This window comes from Lagenorhynchus albirostris, chromosome 16 (genome assembly GCF_949774975.1).
Source record: "Lagenorhynchus albirostris chromosome 16, mLagAlb1.1, whole genome shotgun sequence".
Classification (NCBI taxonomy): domain Eukaryota; kingdom Metazoa; phylum Chordata; class Mammalia; order Artiodactyla; family Delphinidae; genus Lagenorhynchus; species Lagenorhynchus albirostris.
In genome coordinates, this window is record NC_083110.1 from 22,004,875 (window position 1) to 22,022,920 (window position 18,046).

At 52.5% G+C, this 18,046-nt stretch overlaps 2 protein-coding genes across 2 annotated transcripts in view; one reads left to right on the forward strand and one right to left on the reverse strand.

The window, feature by feature from the left end:
- Positions 1 to 656: 656 nt before the first annotated feature.
- Positions 657 to 18,046, forward strand: part of FAM241B (family with sequence similarity 241 member B) — a 47,574-nt gene continuing 30,184 nt past the window's right edge. The window contains exon 1 of the mRNA XM_060126497.1: positions 657 to 697. The gene's annotated coding sequence lies outside the window, so the exon portion shown is untranslated. The remainder of the gene's footprint in view (positions 698 to 18,046) is intronic.
- Positions 8,434 to 9,081, reverse strand: NEUROG3 (neurogenin 3). Its single transcript, XM_060126764.1, has one exon. It carries the CDS (start codon positions 9,079 to 9,081, stop codon positions 8,434 to 8,436), a length of 648 nt encoding a protein of 215 aa, XP_059982747.1.

Consider the following 18,046-nt stretch of genomic DNA (forward strand, 5'->3'; position numbering starts at 1 on the left):
ACAAAGAGACTGTGGCTTCCGTCTTGGGTGTCCCTCTACCTCTTGTTTGTTTGCGTTGAAGGAAGCCAGTTTCCATGTTGTGAGCTGCCCTATGGAGAGGGCCACGTGGCAAGGAACTGAGGAAAGCTTCTGGTCTAAAGCCACTGAGGAACTGAGGCCCTCAGTCCAATGGCCCTTGGGGCATTGAGTCCTGCTAACAGCCACATGAGTGAGCTTGGAAGTGGATCCGGCCCCAGCGAATCCAACAGGTAAGACTACATTCTTGGCTGACACCCTGACTGCAGCCTCATGGGACACTTGGAGTCAGGGATGCCTACCTAAGCTATGCCTGGATTCCTCACCTACAGAAGACCCACAAAATAAATGTTTCTTGTTTTAAGTAATAGAGTTTTTTTGTAATTTGTTATGCAGCAATAGATAACTAGTAGGACAGAGGTACTATAGCTGGTGATGATGTTAGAATAGCAGGAGCATCAGTTTGTCTCCATAATTAACAGGCTTGGGCAAGTCATATAAACCCTCCCTGGTTAATGTGGGAAAGTCAGTCCTGGTCTCTGCCTTCTTAGCTAGCCTTCTGTAGGCTTAAGATGGAGATGGGGTGGGAATTATAATGAGGTCTGCTTTAAATTGCAGGCAGGCACGTGAAGTGTATGGACATACCTGTCATCTCATCTGAATCCTCATAAAACCCTATGAGGTAGGTGTGGTCTTCTTCATGTTGATATTTGGAGAAATTTTTATATATGAAGGCTTGGAGAGGCTAAGTAACTTGCTCATGTGATAGAATTAGGAAGTGCTGGAGTTGAGATAGATGCCAAGCTTCATGCTCTAATGGACTATCTTAGGAGGGATTGGAATTGTTACTGGTGATCTCAGAAACAATGATACTCTTGTGATAACCCAGTCTCACCAAATCAGTTGGAGCATCTTCTAAAATAAACCTATTGGCAGCCAAAGACAGGCTATCTTGGTGCCGAGGAGGGTATGATGCAGGAAGGGTAATGGGTCTCTGTATAATTTATTAATTTATTCATTCACTTATTCAACAAATGTTCATTGACCTTTATACAGCAGCCAGTTGGGGGAAGGATAGAAATTTCTAACATACAATTGAAATACCTTTCATTCAGTCAGTCAATTCACTTACTCTAATTCATTCTAAAAACATGTGGCATATGGTTGGGAATGGGTACTCACTGGAGACACGAAGGACACTTCCTTTTGCCAGTGGAGGGCACAAATAGCAAACAGATAATCACAAATGCTACCTGGAAAGTGCAAGGATATTCTTATGCACAGGATATTATGGAAGCAGGAGCAAGGAGGGAGGAATAGTTCAGAGAAAGATTCTGAGAAGAGGTGATATCCACGTTGGAGATTTGGGGAGGGGGAAATGAGGGTTTGGGCAGGACAGCAGTGTGGGAAAAAAGCATGGAAGTGGTACTGACTGTGTTTAAGGGTAAAACTTCAAGCAGGTCAGTATTTCTGAGGGTAGATGCCAAGGCAAGCAAGACATTATGAAAGAAAGGCTGTTGCAGCAGGACTCTGGTCGTAAGCATGAGTGATTCGTGATGATAAAAACAAATATTAGCACATATAATCCAATGTAATCCTGACAACAGTCCTGTGGTGAAGACTGCTCATCACCTGCCAGAACCCATTCTTCACTTCTTCCTAGGCACATAGCCCCTCTTCCAGTTAGGTTGAGGGGATACGATCATGTACTCCCAGTGGAGTGTTAGCAGAGGTGAAACATGCTACTTCTGAGTCTAAGCTTTAAGACTGTGGGTGAGGCTCCTCCATGACTTATTTCCCCTTCCCACTGGCTGGGACCCATGGCAATGAGCCTCAATCATGTGGATGGCAGGGACCTAGGAGCTGGGGGAGGAAGAAGATGGAAGGAGCGTGGGTCCCTGAGTGATGCCACAGAGCAGAGTTATCCACTCACATGGAATGCTCACCTCAGAATGAATTATTGGTGAGTCTGGTATAGCAGCCTGGGTTTACTTTAATCTAAACTCCATAAGGTAATATTATTATCCCTGCCTTACAGTTGAAGAGATTGAGAGAAAGGCTAAGGAACTTGTTCATGAGTCATACTGATAATTAGTGAACCAGATGGGAATTGAACCCAGATCCATATCACATCAAAGCTCACATTACAACATCCTTCTCTATTGGAACGTGAGCTTTATCCCAGGGATGATTGGAACCATTTGAAGATTTTAAACAGGAGAGTGACAGTCTTATATTTGCATGTTTCTGTGGCTGCAGCATGGAGGGTATAGGGACAAGTATTGAGATTAAAGGTAGAGAAATCAGGGGGCTTCCCTGGTGGCGCAGTGGTTGAGAGTCCGCCTGCCAATGCGGGGGACACGGGTTCGTGCCCCGGTCTGGGAAGATCCCACATGCCGCCGAGCGGCTGGGCCCGTGAGCCATGGCCGCTGAGCCTGCGCGTCCGGAGCCTGTGCTCCGCAACTGGAGAGGCCACAACAGTGAGAGGCCCGCGTACCGCAAAAAAAAAAAAAAAAAAAAAAGGTAGAGAAATCAGTTGGGCAGTCTCTCCATGTGAAAGTTGAGAACCTGAACTAGAGACGTCATCATAAGGAGGTAAAGGAGAGGCCAGGTTCAAGAAATAGTGGGAAGGACAAATCAGCAGGTCTTAAGGGTTAATCAGTTGTGGGTAGTAAGAGAGAAGAATCAAGATGAACCCTAGATTTCCAGTACGGATGACTGGGTGATGCTAGTTAGTGAGATCAGGTACAAGAGGCAGCATTAGTTTGGAGTTAGGGGAGAGTAATTCCATTTTGAACATGTCTCATTTGGGGTGCCCAAGTGACATCTGGATGTATAATCCTGGAGCATGGGAAAGGTAGATCACAGCTGGGGAGGGTCACCGGGAAGGGGTGGGTGGCCCTTGGCCTTTGTGCCAGCTTGCACTGCACAGGAGATTCAAATTCATACAAAAGCAACCTCCTCCGCCCCCCAAAATCCTGGGAGAATGAGAAGAATTTGAGACAAATGAAGATGTTAATAATAATAATAATAATCACCATTTATGGCAGCTTAATGTGCACTAAAAGCAAGCACATTTAATCAGCCCAATTAAGTGGCTACTACTTATTGTCCCAACCCTACAGGTGAGGAAAAGGGGCCTTAGGGAGGCAAAGGGGTGTAATTGAAGCCCACTAGTTAGTGGCAGTACCAGGCTTTGAACTAATGTCTGTGTGATTCTGAAGTAACTGTTCTTAACCACTCTGCCATTTATGTATGTGTTTGGAGGGCTTCCTTTTGTCTTTGTTCTTGGAATAACTAAAATTTCATTTTAACCCAAAGAATGAGACCCCTCCCTTTTAATACTTAAGAGATTTATTAAAGCATCTTGTCACAGAGATGGAAACACATACAGATTAGAAACATGCAACCGTCATCATCCACAGTCAAGTTAAAATGTTGTATATTTTTCCTGTTTTCATAGCTGAAAACTTCAGATCTTAGACTGAACTCACTCACCCTGAGTATTTAATTCATTCTTCCTGAAAGTATCCAGGGCAGCAAATAACCAAAATACAAACTATTATATAAGGAAGGTGCAAAGTTAAAAAAGAATATGTATGGAGAATGCCCCCTTCCCACCCCCTTATCAAAGGCAAACAATGGCACTTTGCTCTTGCTTAACCTAGATTGTCTTCAAAAATTATCGAGGGCAAAGTTCCAAACCAGTTTTCCAGTTAGGGCTGCTGCATCCTAAATTTCCAATATTGTTCCACTTCAGACCTCTCATATGCTGTCAGAAATTCCTCAGCTGGTAACTAACTCAATTCTAACTCCATCATTTATAAGGGAATTTTCTTTGTCCTAGCTGAGAAAAGGGCCTGTCTGGGGTCGGTCATACAGTCAGTTATTAGCAACAGAGTCTGTGCTTTCACCACCATATCAAGGAAACCGACAGCCTTCTGGGTCTACATATCCACAGGGGGCTCCCTAGGGACTCAGCACTGGAAAGGTGGGCAGAGGCGGTTGATAGGTGGTTTTCCTTACTGAGAACGCCAAGTTCCCAGGAGCGTCTCTCCTCTGAACCGATGCAGTCATTTCAGCACCATGGTCAGGGGCACGCCGCCGCTTTTCAGGACCTCGGTGCCCGACAGTGTTAGCCAGGCATACGCTCTCTCCCACCGCTTTGGTGCTCGGATCGCAGAAGCAGAGGGGGCACACAGCAGCCTGTGAATCTCGCTAGGGTTCCGGAGAGCGGCCAAAGTGCGAGGGAGTCTCTTGGTCTTACAAGACCCAGAGGACACAGCTCAAGTCAGTACATAAACACCTAGAGACTGAGTTGGCACAGAGGGAGAGAGCTCTAAACTACTAGCCTAGAGCCAGGGTCATACTTTTAGCTTGCTCCAATAACTCACTGAGTGATTGAGGGCCTTGGGCAAGTCACCTACTTCCAAGACTTTGGCTCTCTATTTCCATGGGTGTCACCATCCTGCCTTGCCCCCCTCACCGGCTGTAGGAGGGGACCTGAGATAAGAAGTGTCCAGCCCCAAGTCTCCCACAGTCTGTGCTTTTGGCCCTTTGAAGGTGGAGCAGGCAAGTAAGGTGAGTGAGTGTCCCTGACGCCCCCCACTCCTTCTTGAGCACAGTCTGCAGATATTTAAAAGGGGAGGAGAGGGAAAAGAAACATGACAGAGAATCTTAATTACATATATGTAAAATGTAATTATAATATACTCAGCATTTGTTCTGCACCGCATTCTCAGTCGAATCTCCTCTCCCTCTCGCCCACACACACACTGTACACACACTGTTCCCCTGGGTCTAAAGGCTCTTTCCCACTGTCTCTTTTCCGGGGTCGCCCAGGCCTATAATTCTGTCCATCATTAGCAAGGCCTTCTCTTAAGCACCCAGAAATCCAGAGAAAGGGTATTAGGGACTCTCTCCAGCTTCTCATGTGAATTAGCTGAGGCTCAGAGACTTGTCCAAGGTCACACAGCCAGGCAATGTGGCCTTTGGGTGAGAGGAGGGGCAGAGGGCGTCTGTGGGGTTGCGTGCTCCCCCGGCCCCGCCTGCCTTTGTGCCAGCCCTGCGGCCAGGCTCCCAGACATTAGCATTCCAATAGCCCTGGGACGCTTTGTCCTCCGACTGCAGCCGGCTTGGGGATGGGGTGGGATGGGGGCAGGACACCATAAATCTACCTGCTTGTGTGTGCGGACGGGGTGGAATGGGGTGGCCGCAAGATTCATGTGCTGTTTTTCTGGAAGCCAGGGCTCAGACAAAGGCACAAGAGGGGGAAGAGTCCTTTGACCGGAGCATCCTTCCTGGCCCCGCTTGGGACCCTGTCTAGGTTTTGGGGAGCTGGGGCGCAGGCGACGACCTCAGACCACGGGAGGCCCTGCAGCCACTCTAGCTGAGGTGTAGTGGGTGGGCTTCCAGCTGAGACCCAGAGCAGCCTGACCAATTGTAAAAGCCGCCAAACGCAAAATGCCCGAGGATGGGTGGGTGGGTGGGGGCGTGGTGGTGATGCCACTGGGTTAGTTGTAGGCGCCACCCAGAAATGTTTCCTCGCCCTTCTTGATGAGGGGCTCTTTGGAAAGAGGCGTGGATGAGGTTTCCCATCTCAATACGATTCCATGCGCCTTGATGGAACTCATCCTGGGCAAGGAGCCCTAAACCTTCCTCCACCTCCTCCTGACTTGGAGACTAGAGCTGACAGCTCTGGGGGATCAAATCCACCCCAACCCAAGGTGGCAGCCCAGCATTCGAGTTGGTTAAATAGTACTTTTTTTTTTAATTTGTGGGGTGAAGGACCAGTCTGCGTGTGTTGGGTGACTAATACCTCCTTTATGAGCACCCTCACAAGCAGGAGAGGGACTGGGCAGTGGGTGTCTCCACCTGGAACACAGGGTCAACACTTTTTCTGCTTCTGGAAGTCGTTTGCACCAAAGGAGTCCCCTGCCTATTTGAACACTACTTTCCACAGCCTTTCACAGGAAGAATGATCTTCCTGCTTGAGGGCTTCCTCTCCAAACCTTTAGTCCTGGCCCAGAATGCCACCTTCTCTGGCAAGCTTCCCAATCTGGCTGCAGATAACAGTCCCACTGTCCCTTCTGTGGCTCCTACCTCCACTCAGCACCAATGTTTTTTAGCTTTGAATGATTTTGTCTATATACTTGCTATTATCCTCGGAGGACAGAGATGGACCTTCCTGATTTTTATGTCTTTCCACCCCTCCCCCCAATGTCCAGTAATTAGCAGACCCTGGCTTGGTCTGTGCAACTTGGAGCTGCCGACACCTGCCCCAGGGCGGTGCCCCAGGTGGAAAATTGGCTGCTGCAGAAGTCACCAATAACCCATTAATCTTTTCCTTCCAGATTAAAGCCATGAAATACAACAGCCTCATTCATTCGTTTGCAGCGTCCCCGTCCCCCCCCCCAATCCAGCCCCTGATAACTAAGACTTATCTCCTCCGAGCTACCTCTAGGGACCTAGGAATAGAGGAGAAAGGAAAAGCTCAATTTGAAGCGGGGAGGGCATAAGAGGCAGACACAAGAGGCATTAACCCCTGCAAAGCCACCACCTTTGCACTCTAACACTGGAAAGCAACCTGCCCTACCCAACCACTCCCAGCTCCTGACTGTGCCATGCATTCCCCACTGGGGTTGGCTCGCTTCTTCCGCTGGCACCCCGGGCCAATCCAAGGAGGCCTCCGGGGTTCAACTCGTAGGGTAGTGTGCCCACCTTCCATTTTCCTGTTCCTGAGAGTCAGGCCTGGGTTCTTAGAGCTCAAACCTGCTTCCCAGAGGTCCTGGGGGTCTTGGAAGCTAATGTAGGTCTGCTCCAGCAGTGCTCTGGGGACATGTCAGTGTCACTGTGCATCAGCCCTACTCTACCTTGGAAGTAATAGAGAACATGGGGCTGGAAACCTTGAACAGTTCCTTGAAAAGAATAGTAGTTTATTCAGTCAAGTTTGCTGGGTGTTGGGAGGTGTCAGAGACTGCAGCCGGACCCTCCACTTTCTCTACTCCCTGCTGCTTAGTTCCATGAGTCTAATGCCACAGCCTCAGCACCTGCGGCAGCGTAAAATGAGCTCAGAAGATGGGCTTGGGCTCTAAGCACCTTGGGAAAATTCCTGGGATGCCCAGCCTACCAGCATTTCTGAGGGTTCTGACCCTGCTGCAGGGTTATTACTCCCTCCCTTCCCCCAATGCAACAGTCACTCTAAATCCAGGCTAGTGGCATAGGGGAAAGGGCCAGCACCACCAGTGAGTAACCCTAGTTGGAGGCTTGTCTTTCTCCTAAACCACTGTTTAGAACAAGACAAGTCGCTGCCGCATAAATAAAACAAGGGGGCTGAGCCAATGATTTTTAAGAGCCTTCCAGCTCTTCCTTTCCAAGTGTGGATAGCTGACTTGCCCTGAGAATGCAGTCTGCCTGGCCTCCAGCCTAGCGCCATAGTTTCTCAGACCAGGCCTCAGGAGCGGCCCCAGATCCCCGGAAAAACTCTCATCCCTCTGCTTGGACAGGGCCCTCCTCCCCCAACCCCAGCCACAGAGGCTGGCCCCTCCCCTCTGCACCGTCAAGTTACCTTGCTCAGGCTTCTTTTTATTGGTTCAAAATCTCATTCACCAGTCCCTAAATCATCTTAGGTACAACATAAAAACTTTTCCCACTGTGAAATCTCATCAATAAATACAAACGTGTAAAACAGGGGAGGGGCCATATAATTTACCAGACAAAAATTCATTTCAAAAGATATCAGATAATTTACAAACTGATTTTTTTAAGACAGGGGTGCTTCAGTTTGCAGGGTGGTGGTGGAGGCGCTCCCCCTGTTCATAGCCTCGTCTCCCGCCCCTGGGAGGGCAATGGCTCCGGGAAATTGCACAAGGAGAAGGCAGAGGATCGCCTTCGTGAATTAAGGCAGAGTAGAGAGGCCCAAACGCCGGGGCTTGATAGGGACTAGAGGAGGTCGGCGGCATCCTTGAAGAAGACACGCTGGGCAACAGGAGCAAGTGCTGAGAAACCAAATATTGGATTAAGCCGCATTGGGGGAGGAGTGGTAAGAGAGAGACGGGCAGACAGACTTCAGTGGGGGTAGGGTGGCGGAGACAGTGGGTGTCACCTGCTGTGTAGTGCTATCATCCTCGTCTTTTCTGCACGAGATTTTGGGGTGGCCACAGGGAGGGGGCCTAAAACGCGCGGAGCCTGCAGTGCCCACTCGCGCGGGCAGCGGCAGAGGGTTGCAGTTGGCTTGGCGCAGAAGACCAAGGGATTGAACCCGGCCCGCCACCCTCTTGGGCGCCTGGGCCCGCCAGGGGTCAGCGAGCCAGAGGCAGCAGGAGCAAGTACGCCTGAGGGCCTCCACCGGGCGTCTCCGACGGCTTCCGCCCCTTCCCTTTCTACCATCACCCACTGCCCAGCAGCGGATAGGCCCCTTCATAGAAAGTCTGAAAAAGCCAGGGCGCCAGGGTGCAGGCAGGCAGGGGAAGCAGGCGCCTGCAGCCCGGGGCGCTCCTCCAGCGAGGCGGCGGGACTCAGGCTGCCCTCCTGGGAGACCGGGGAATAGAGGGAACCCCAGTCTCCCGGGGAGCAGCCGTCAGGGCTGGCCAGCTCCTCGCAGGGAGGCGCAAGCGACTCCAGCCCGTAGAGGCTGTGGTCCGCTATGCGCAGCGTCTGCGTCAGCGCCCAGATGTAATTGTGAGCGAAGCGCAGCGTCTCGATTTTGGTGAGCTTCGCATCGTCCGGGAAGGTGGGCAAGACGCCGCGCAGCGCGTCCAGAGCGGAGTTGAGGTTGTGCATCCGATTGCGCTCGCGGTCGTTGGCCTTCTTGCGCCGGCTCCGTCGCTGCTTGCTCAGAGCCAATTCACTCTTGGGGCGGCTGCGCCCTCCGCGTCGCGCACGGAGCTTCCTTGAGGACCCTCGGCAACCGCCCCCTTCCGTCTCGGCGCAGTTCCCCTGCAAGCGAGTGGGGCTGGGCGGAGCGGATGCGACGCAGGTCACTTCGTCGTCCGAGACACCCGGGAAGGGCTGCTCCGTCTCGTGGGTCACTAGGACACCTGGCGCACACGAGGGATGAGGCGTCATCCTGCGGCGGGGTAAGATGTAAGGGTAAGAGTGGGTCAGTCACCCGGGCGCAGTTCCCAATCCTGGGGCCAAGTGGGAAAAATCAAGAGAAAGCCACCCCCCACCCCCGCCGGACCAGAGGACCCCCTTTCCCCTCTGCTCATCGCTCTGTGGCTCCAGGCGTTACCTTGCTGTAGGGCGCAAAGGGGTAGAGAGCCGTAGGCAGTGAGAGCAGCGGTGAGCTGCGCTGGCTTTTTCGTCTGCAAGTTCAGCTGAGAAGCAGGCGCCGCCGCTGGAAAGTTTCTTCGGCCCCAGAGAAGAAAAGTGTAAAGGGGGCCCCGGGCCTCTGTTGCTCTCTTTTGGCGCGGCTGCGAGACCCTGCAGATTTTCTGAGCCGCCAGTCGTGTGCCCCCTTGGCACGCTTTATCTGCTGCGCCCGGGCTAGGAGCGTGCCTGCCCCGCTGCTGCCCGCGCCGCCGTCCAATCAGCGCCCGGGCCAGGGGGCCGCGCCACGCGAGCCCGCTCCGCCCTTCGAGGGGCACAGCTGGATTCCGGACAAAGGGATGGATGGGGTCGGGGGAGGGGAATGCCGCTCTGTTTGCTTTCTCCCCGCGGGCTCTGTCCCAGCAACTCTCGGTTCCTCAAAGAGCCTCGCCCAGTGAGAAGGGCCTTGTCTAGCTCGCGTCTGGCGGCCCCAAACCGCTTTGCTCCATTCTGGCTTTCCTTGGCATCTGTCCAGACCCTTTCTTGGTACCCTGAAGGGGGCTTTGAGAAGTCAGTAGGGTAGGTCAATCCCCGTGTGTTACACAAGGGGAAACTGAGGCTCAGAAAGGAGGCAGCTTGCCCCCAAACCACTCTGAAAGGACAAGGAGCCAGGTGTCCTGTCAGCTTGGAGGAGCATCCACTAATTCCTAGTGCCATTCTGCTCTCCTCCTCTGTGGGTCAGGTTAGGAAATACAGAGGGTGATGTTTCACTGACCCTTTCTATTTTGGGAGGAGGCACTGGGTGACCACAGAGAGAGATCCTGTCTATGTCCCTGCCACTTAGAGACCTTTGCCTGGGGATGATGAGCCCCCCACCATGCCCTGAGATGATGCCCCATGCTCAGATGTAGGTGCTTAGAACCTCTCCCCTCATCCCACCACCCATCAGAAACCTAAGACATTTTTATCGTGCCTCAGAGTTGGAGGGTGGCTATGGTGGGACCTCCAGGGGCATTCCACCACTGCCAATTGTGGACAGTACCCTAGCAATCTGCCGGGGCCTGTGGGGGAAGAGCTCAGATGAGAAGGGGTCAGGAGAGGGCCAGGAGTTCACAGCGAGCCCCTGTGTATTTTAAATGCCCCTGGAGTGCTGGTGCTTCAAGAAGCAGATCAACTCTTTCTCCCCTTAGTCCTCCTGTCCAATCACAGGCCGGCAGGGGCTGCCTGCACTACCTGGTGCAAACCCCTAGGCAGGGGTCAGGCAGTGAGCACAAGGCAGGGTGTCTTCAAGACCCCCAGTTAGCAATGTGTGGAAATAAAAGTGAGTCTGAACACACCATCCCTCCTTTCTTCCCCCGCCTGTCCCTTTGTCTCTGCTTTGGACACCCTGTGGTCTTCTGCTTCTGGTCAGTCAGGGTGAGTGTGCCCCTGGGGAGAAAGCCGAGTCTGGGAAGACCGGGGTCTGGATTAAGTCTCTGCAGGCCCCGAAGGCTTCACTTTCTAGCAGAACCAGATAACCTGAGCCTCTGGAAGCTGGCAGAGGGGGGCAGGACCCGGCAGGGAAACTGAGGGGATAGGGTGAGGGAATGAGGTAAGTAAGTCTGCATATCTGCCCTAGTGACAGCCTCTTGACACTTGCCCAGTCTGCTCGGAGGGCGAAGTTACCTTGAGGCAGAGAGAGGGTGGATATGCTTGGGAGCCAGGGAGCCAGGGCTCTAGGTCTGCGTGGAGGCGACGGTGCTGTCCTCAGGATCTCAGCTGCTGTGCTTTTGGCAGAGGCTCCTTCCCTTGTTGCTTGGGAACTGAAGCTAGGAGCCAGGCTCCAGACCAACAAAGGGACCCTGCCGAGACTCCTGAGTTCCACATTTTGCTGCTGCTCCTCCCTTAGGTCACAACTTGCTCCAAACTTGTCTTCTAGTCGTAAGAACCTTAGGCCCATTTTTTTTTTTTTTTTTTTTTTTTTTTTTTTTTTTTTTTTTGCGCTACGCGGGCCTCACCATTGTGGCCTCTCCCATTGCGGAGCACAGGCTCTGGACGCGCAGGCCCAGCAGCTCACGGGCCTAGCCACTCCGCGGCATGTGGGATCCTCCCAGATCGGGGCACGAACCCGTGTCCCCTGCATCGGCAGGCAGACTCTCAACCACTGCGCCATCAGGGAAGCCCCTTAGGCCCATTTTACAGATGGAAAGTCAAGGCCCAGAAAGGGTAAGTGACTCAACACAAGGTCACACAGCAAGTTCTAGCAGAATCACATAGAACTCAGGTCCTAAGACTCCTAGTCCTAGATTCTCCCTTGCAGCTGTTGCCTCTCTTTGATTGGGGGAAATTTTTTTTTTCAAGGCAAAACCAGACATCCCCAAATGTAGAAGATAGAAGTCCTGGGTCTATGAGGAATGACAGGGTCAGAGGACAAAAAGGATAGTGGCCCCATCTCCCAGTGCCAAGGGGAGCCAGTATCCACTCAGGCTCCATCTCTCTACTTTCACACCCTATACACCTGCCTTGCTTGATTTCTATCCTGCAAATTAGGATCTGAGAGAGGAAACCCAAAGCGTGCTTCCCTAGGGCTAGGGGACCCAGCCTGGCTCCGAGGAGGGAGCCCTGGCCATAAGGGATCAAAGCACCCCTATGGGTCCCTGGAGGCCTGAAGAGCAGCCCACAACCAGGGCTCTCATCCTGCAGTGGCCCTCAGATGAGAGCTGAAGGCGGGACTCGCCTTGGCTCAGTCTTGCCTCAGGTGGCCCATGTGTACTGATGAGAGCCGCAGGGCAAGCTTTCTGCACCAGGGAAGATTCTAGGGATACTTGGGAATCTTCTTGACTGGGAGAGAAATCTGGCACCTTCTGAGAATTCTTATCCAGCTTCCCCAGCGTCATTCCAGCTCAGGGCTCTCCAGGGCTTGCGGGCCGCCACCACTCCTGCTTTGCGCAAAACACAGGGCGAGGAGCGCGCAGCGGCCGGGGGCAGCGATCTCCTTGAGGCACTCAAGAACTCTCCGCAGCCCTTCCTCTGGTCTGGAGGGTGGGGCCGGAGGTCGAGGAGTCCTGGGGGATTAGAGATCAAGGATCCACGTCTTCCCTTTCAGCTGTAGAGGATGCGCAGCCCCCTCTCCAAAGTTAATTCCTATACTTTTGGCGGCGGAGGCGCAGGCTGTGATAACTCAGTGTGCGCTGGCGGTATTTGTGAAAGGGCTCTTCCAGCCGGGAGCAGAGCCTGTTCCTGAAGCCCCCGGCCGGCCACCGCCTCTAAGGCCTTAGGGAACCCCGCGCCCCTCAACTCTCTGAGACCTAGGCTTGCCTGGAGGCTGAGGGGGCCCAGGAGAGAGGCGACAGCCTGATGCCTGGAGACCGCGGGCAGATTGGAAAAGAAGGAAGGCAGCGGTCTGCCCTGCCGCCTTCCCGTCGGCGGGGGGAATCTTAGCAGTGCCTGGGGGCTCTTTGAGAAACGAGGGGAAGGGAGGGGGGGCCACAGGAGGCTGAATAGCTAATGACTTGCCAGAGGAGGGGGCTTCTTTCTCTCGCCTTCGCCTCCGCACTGAAAGAGGGCAAGACAAAAATCTGGCGAGCGAGCTGCCCAGGCCGAGACTAGCCACTTCAAACAGCCCTTCAAACAAAAGGAGACGACGAAAAGAAAGCCCCACCTGTCTCCAGTGTTTGCTAAAATAATAATAAATAGATTTCGTTTAATAAATAATTACAAGAGATTGTAAAGTGGAGTGCTTTGGAAAACATCTACTGCGGGAGTCCCGCAGCCAGCCGTCACCTGCTCCCAAGGCGGGCAACTTTATTGTTAAGCCACCCCCCAACTAGTTTGCCTCTGATAAACCCTCTCTCGTTTTCACAGTGACTGTTTACTCATAGTTAGCACAATATTACCTTTGCCGTGATAAACCCAGATGGGGGAGACCTGGCCCCTGGCCCCTGGGCACACCTGTCCCAGAAGCTGACACATGGATTTGGCACGGAGCAGGCCTTCCCCCGCCTCCCCTGGCCTTCCCCCGTGTACATTGGCCCAATTGCCACCCATTTATAACAGGTTGGCTGCAAGGCCTATCTCGGTCCTATTTGTCTTCTTTTATTGAAAGCATATGGTCTCCAGGGGCTCACCAGCCCCATATTTCATCTGCCGGGAGCTGGGGCGCTTCCGCAGGCTGGTGCTGCCCTGCGCTCTGCTCCCCACCCAACGGCTGCTGCGCCAGCTGAAAGGATGGCGGAGGTGGGGTGGGGAGAGATAAGGAGGGCTCCTCATTTGCTTTGGGAGAGAAGCTACTCCCCCAGAGACTCCCCCTCCCCGACTCAGGGAGCTCGTGCGCTCCTGAATGGGTAGCCGGTTCTTTTTCTTGGGTAGGTGAGAGGGCGCCATATGCCACCCCCCAGGGCGCACGAGGGAGCTCCGGCCCGGGGAGTCCTCGAACAAAGGGAAGAGAGGGCCCCGGACCTCAGGAGCATCCGAGGTCTTTATTTGCAGATGCCCCTCCCTGCCTAGGGCCGCCTCCCCCCGGGCGTCCGTAGCTCGCACGCAGCGCCTGGAAACAAAGTGTCTACATTATCTCCGCCGCGGACGGAGACAGTGAATGCGTGAAAAGGTGCATTGCGCACCAAGACACCTGTTGAAGCGGCGCCTCTTCTCAGCGCCTCTCTCTGCTCTGCCTTCAGTTAGGAGGGAGTGGGGGGTGGGAGGAGGGAGAGATACTGTGATTTGTGGCGACATATGTTGAGCAGATCGGTGTGTACTCTTCACAGGGACACACGCACCCTCGCTCCCATACACACCCCGAGAGAAGGAGCAGCTGCTCTCCTCACCTTCTCCCGACATAATACCTGCGCCAGGCGCTTTGGCGTAGCCTTTTGAGACTCCAGCTCTCCCCACCCTCTCTGCCTTCCGCCCCCACCCGCTGTCCCAGTCTTGGCAGCTTCGCTGTAGGACTTTATTGTCAAATTTAACAGATGCACGTTTGTTCCCAGCGCCCGGGCCTCAAACACACACATACACACACGCAGACATCCACAGAAAACGCGACAAATGACACAGATGCGGAGCGCGAAATGTCCATATGCCGGGCTCCGCGCCCGTGCGGACTGGGGAAACAAACAGGGCTGTGTGATTTTTCCCTCCCCAGAAAGGAAGAAACGGAAACCGCCCGGGGGGCCGTGAGGCCCCTCCTGGCGCCTCCAATTTCGCGCTTGCCCCTTGGCGCGGTGGCGCACTGCGCGGCGCTGGGGGCCAGGAGAGCGCAAGGTGTGGACGCAGAGCGCAGAAGGAAATGCTGCAGGAAAGGGGCCCCTGGGAGAAGCGATGAGGGCTGGAAGCTCTGCAGGTGCGGGTTCGGCACTGCCTGACCTCTGGCCCTCACTTGACCTCTGGGCTTCTAAACTCCTGAGTGGTGAAGACGCCTTGGTCCTTACAGGATTCCCTGGGTGGGCATCCACCTGAGGCGCACTAGGGCCGGAGGAGTCCGTTGGGCGCGCTTCACCAGCCCACTTATCTCCTTGGCGGGTGCGCTAACAGAGCATGATGAGGAGAGCAGTGGATGGGGGAGAGGGGGCCTGGCTCTGCCAATATCCCTGTGCCACCTGAGCAAATTTTTTACATGGGCCTCGGTTTCCCCTCTGTTAAAGGAAGAAGCTGTGAAGGAAATACTTCGTAATTTTCTTTTCAAGTTTTGCAAAATTTGGAAGTCTTGGATAGCAATGGGCCTTAGGCTGTGAGTGGAGGAAACCCAGAGGCAGTGCAGCTATCCTCCTCTCCCCAACACCCATACTGGTTCCCAGATACGAGCTTCTGGTTGGATGAGTCTTTCACCAACATTTGAGTGGCTGAGGGCAGTGTTGGTCTTAGGGAAAGACAGACACTGAGGGGTTTAGGAAGCTGTCTTCTGTCCCTCTGTCTTTCAACTCTCAGGGCATAGGCAACCTTTGGGCCACTGTGACATTCGGTGACAGTCAGGCATGCCTGATGAAACCAGGCTTTCAGACCTTCATTTCTTCCAGTGCCAGGATGGAGCTGGGAAGCTGGGTGGTGGATGTAATGCTCTTAAGCCCTTTAGTCTCTCCAGGCCTGTTTTTGGAGAAGAACATGCCCCTCCCACCCCCATTGTGAGCTTGGATGAACTCTGCTCGTTCTGAAAGAGAGAGACAGCTTCCCTCAGCCTTTCACAAATTGTCTTTATTTTCTGTGTGCGTGGTTTTTTTTTTTTTTTGACTGTAGGGGTTCTGACCTTTCTGAGGTCCACTGGGCCAGGGCAGGGGGCAGTCTCCTTTGGGAGAAATCTCCTTTGTAGAAGTCAGGGCTGGTGCTGGCAGGGGAGCCGTCTGCCTGGTGGTCCCTCTGTTCCCCGGTCCTGCTGTCCCCTACCCAACCACCCCCAGCCCTGTGGGGATTCTGTATAGGCAACAGCAGTCAGAACCAAAGGGTGTCAGAACTGCTGTGAGTTGGGGTGAGGACACCTCACTTTTTGAGGTTACCATAGATGAGATACTCACCCCACCTCCAGTTATCAGATTGGGAAGGCAACCTAATAAAGGGACAGGGGTAGAAGGTGGGCAGGGTCAAGAGTTAATTCTAGAGTAACTCAGTGGAGAAGCCACAGAATGTAATGCAGTGCAGCTTTCTACGAAGCACTTAATAGCATTCTATCCGTATAGAACCTTGAAGGAGGCAGAGCACCCTCTCACACAACCTGTGCGGGCTCCAGGAAGGGATTTTTCTTGTTCCCATTTTACGCCTCACCAGTCTGAAGCTCAAGGTCATAGAGCCGAGTCTGGAACTCCTCTTCCCTGTGTCCCCTCCAGCCAGCTGGCAGGGAATCTTCATTTAGTCACCCTCCTGGCCCCCTACCCACTGCCCACACTCCAGGATCTTCATCCTGCCACCCCCTGGAGCCCTTTGGAGATGGGCAGGTCTCAGCCAGGGCTTTGGGGGCACAGGAGTTGAGGGGTTTGAGAACAATAAATAAGGCAGACTTTTCCCTTCTCTCTTGTCTTCGTCTTCCTGTGGCTTCCAAGAGCCTCCCCTAGCTCCCGGCAATGCTACGGAGGCAGGGCCAGGCTTGCAGGCCCTTGAGACTGCGCACCTTCTTAATTTGTGTGCCCAAGGCACCTCACTTAACCTCACTGCAGCCCCAGCCCTGCTGTGAGGGCAATAAGCTTCCTGTCCCCCCTTTAGACTGTAAAATAAGTGGGCCCAAGTTTTTTTTTTTTTTGAAATCATTTTATTTATTTATTTTTTAACATCTTTATTGGGGTATAATTGCTTTACAATGGTGTGTTAGTTTCTGCTTTATAACAAAGTGAATCAGTTATACATATACATATGTTCCCATATGTCTTGCATCTCCCTCCCTCCCACGGGCCCAAGTTTTTTTGATTATGTGGCACTCTCAGAAAACTATTTTAGGCACACCCTTCAAGATATGTTAGCTACTTATAATTCTTCACATATTATGTACAATATAAAGCATATGCAAAATATGATTTATTGTAAATGATAGATGTCTTTCTGTACCAGACAGGGCAAGTAGTGGAAAAGAGAATGTGATTTGAGCCAGACACCCTGGGTTCCATTTTGGATTTCTGTGCCTAGCAGCTGTGTAACTTTGGCTAATTGACTCAACCTCTCTGAGCCACCTCCATTTTCTCACCTATAAAATGGGCATAATAATAGAGTACCTACCTCATGGGGCTTAAATGATTGGATTTGTTTAAAGTGATCAACAGCAGCAGGTAGTGAGTGCTCAGTCTTTATGAATACAATGTAATATGTACTTTATAAAACATACCTTCAAAGAAATTTGCACCCAGGAAATAAAAATAAATATAACTAGAAGTTCTAATACGTGACTCTCCTCATGCTCCCCCGTCCAGGCAACCCACTTTGAAGCCTGCTGTGTTACGCAGCCACCGTAGCAGTATCATCAACAGTTATGACACAGGTTTATATTTGATGGGTACTTTATCACCCGTTATTATTTCTCACCACACCAGTGAGGCCACAAGGTCAGAGATCTTAATCCCGTTTTACATATGAAGAAACTGAGGCTTCACAGAGCTGATGTGACTCACCCAAGGGCAACCAATTTGTACTGTGGAATGGGAATAAGAATCTAAGTCTTCTGACCCCACGTCTGTGCCTCGTCCACCCTGGCTCTATGTTACACTGTGGATCCCACTTATGAGCTGGTTGTAAACCCAACCCAGTTAGGCTCTTGCAGAACAACTACCAAGGAAGGGGGTGTGGGCTAATCAATGAGCTGGTGGTGTGTGCATATGGCTCATTCACTCTTGTCCAGCAGAAACCGTAGTGGGCTTGGAGGCCCCTGGCATGTGACCTTATTTGGTGGGTGGGGTACACGTTGCAGATGTTAAGTGTAGAAGGGAGCACTTTTATGCAGAGCTTCAAGTCTGCACAGGAAACAGCAAATCAAATTCCTGTCAATGCAATTGCCCAGATACCAAGATGGCCTGGGTTAATTGGGCACACCTTACCTTTGTCCCATAAATGTTTATGAAGGGTCATCAGGAGACAGTGGTGGCCAGCTGTTCCCTACAGTCACAGAGATTAGACTCAGGGGAAGTGGTTTGAGTTGAAAAGGCAGGGATATAGGCTATTTATGACCATGTCTTCCCTAATAGATAAACATGGTAAGAGTCCTCTTCAGGTGAGGTGGAATCCTCTCTGTAAAGACCTCCCATTCCTGGCATAGAATGGTTATATAGTCTGCTTAGAGGCAGGGGGATGGCCTGGATGATCCCAGGAGACCGTATCCATCCCCATGACTTTTCCA

Bases quoted from the DNA above. Each gene is read 5' to 3' on its own strand.
- NEUROG3 (XM_060126764.1), bottom strand. From the start codon at position 9,081: ATGACGCCTCATCCCTCGTGTGCGCCAGGTGTCCTAGTGACCCACGAG.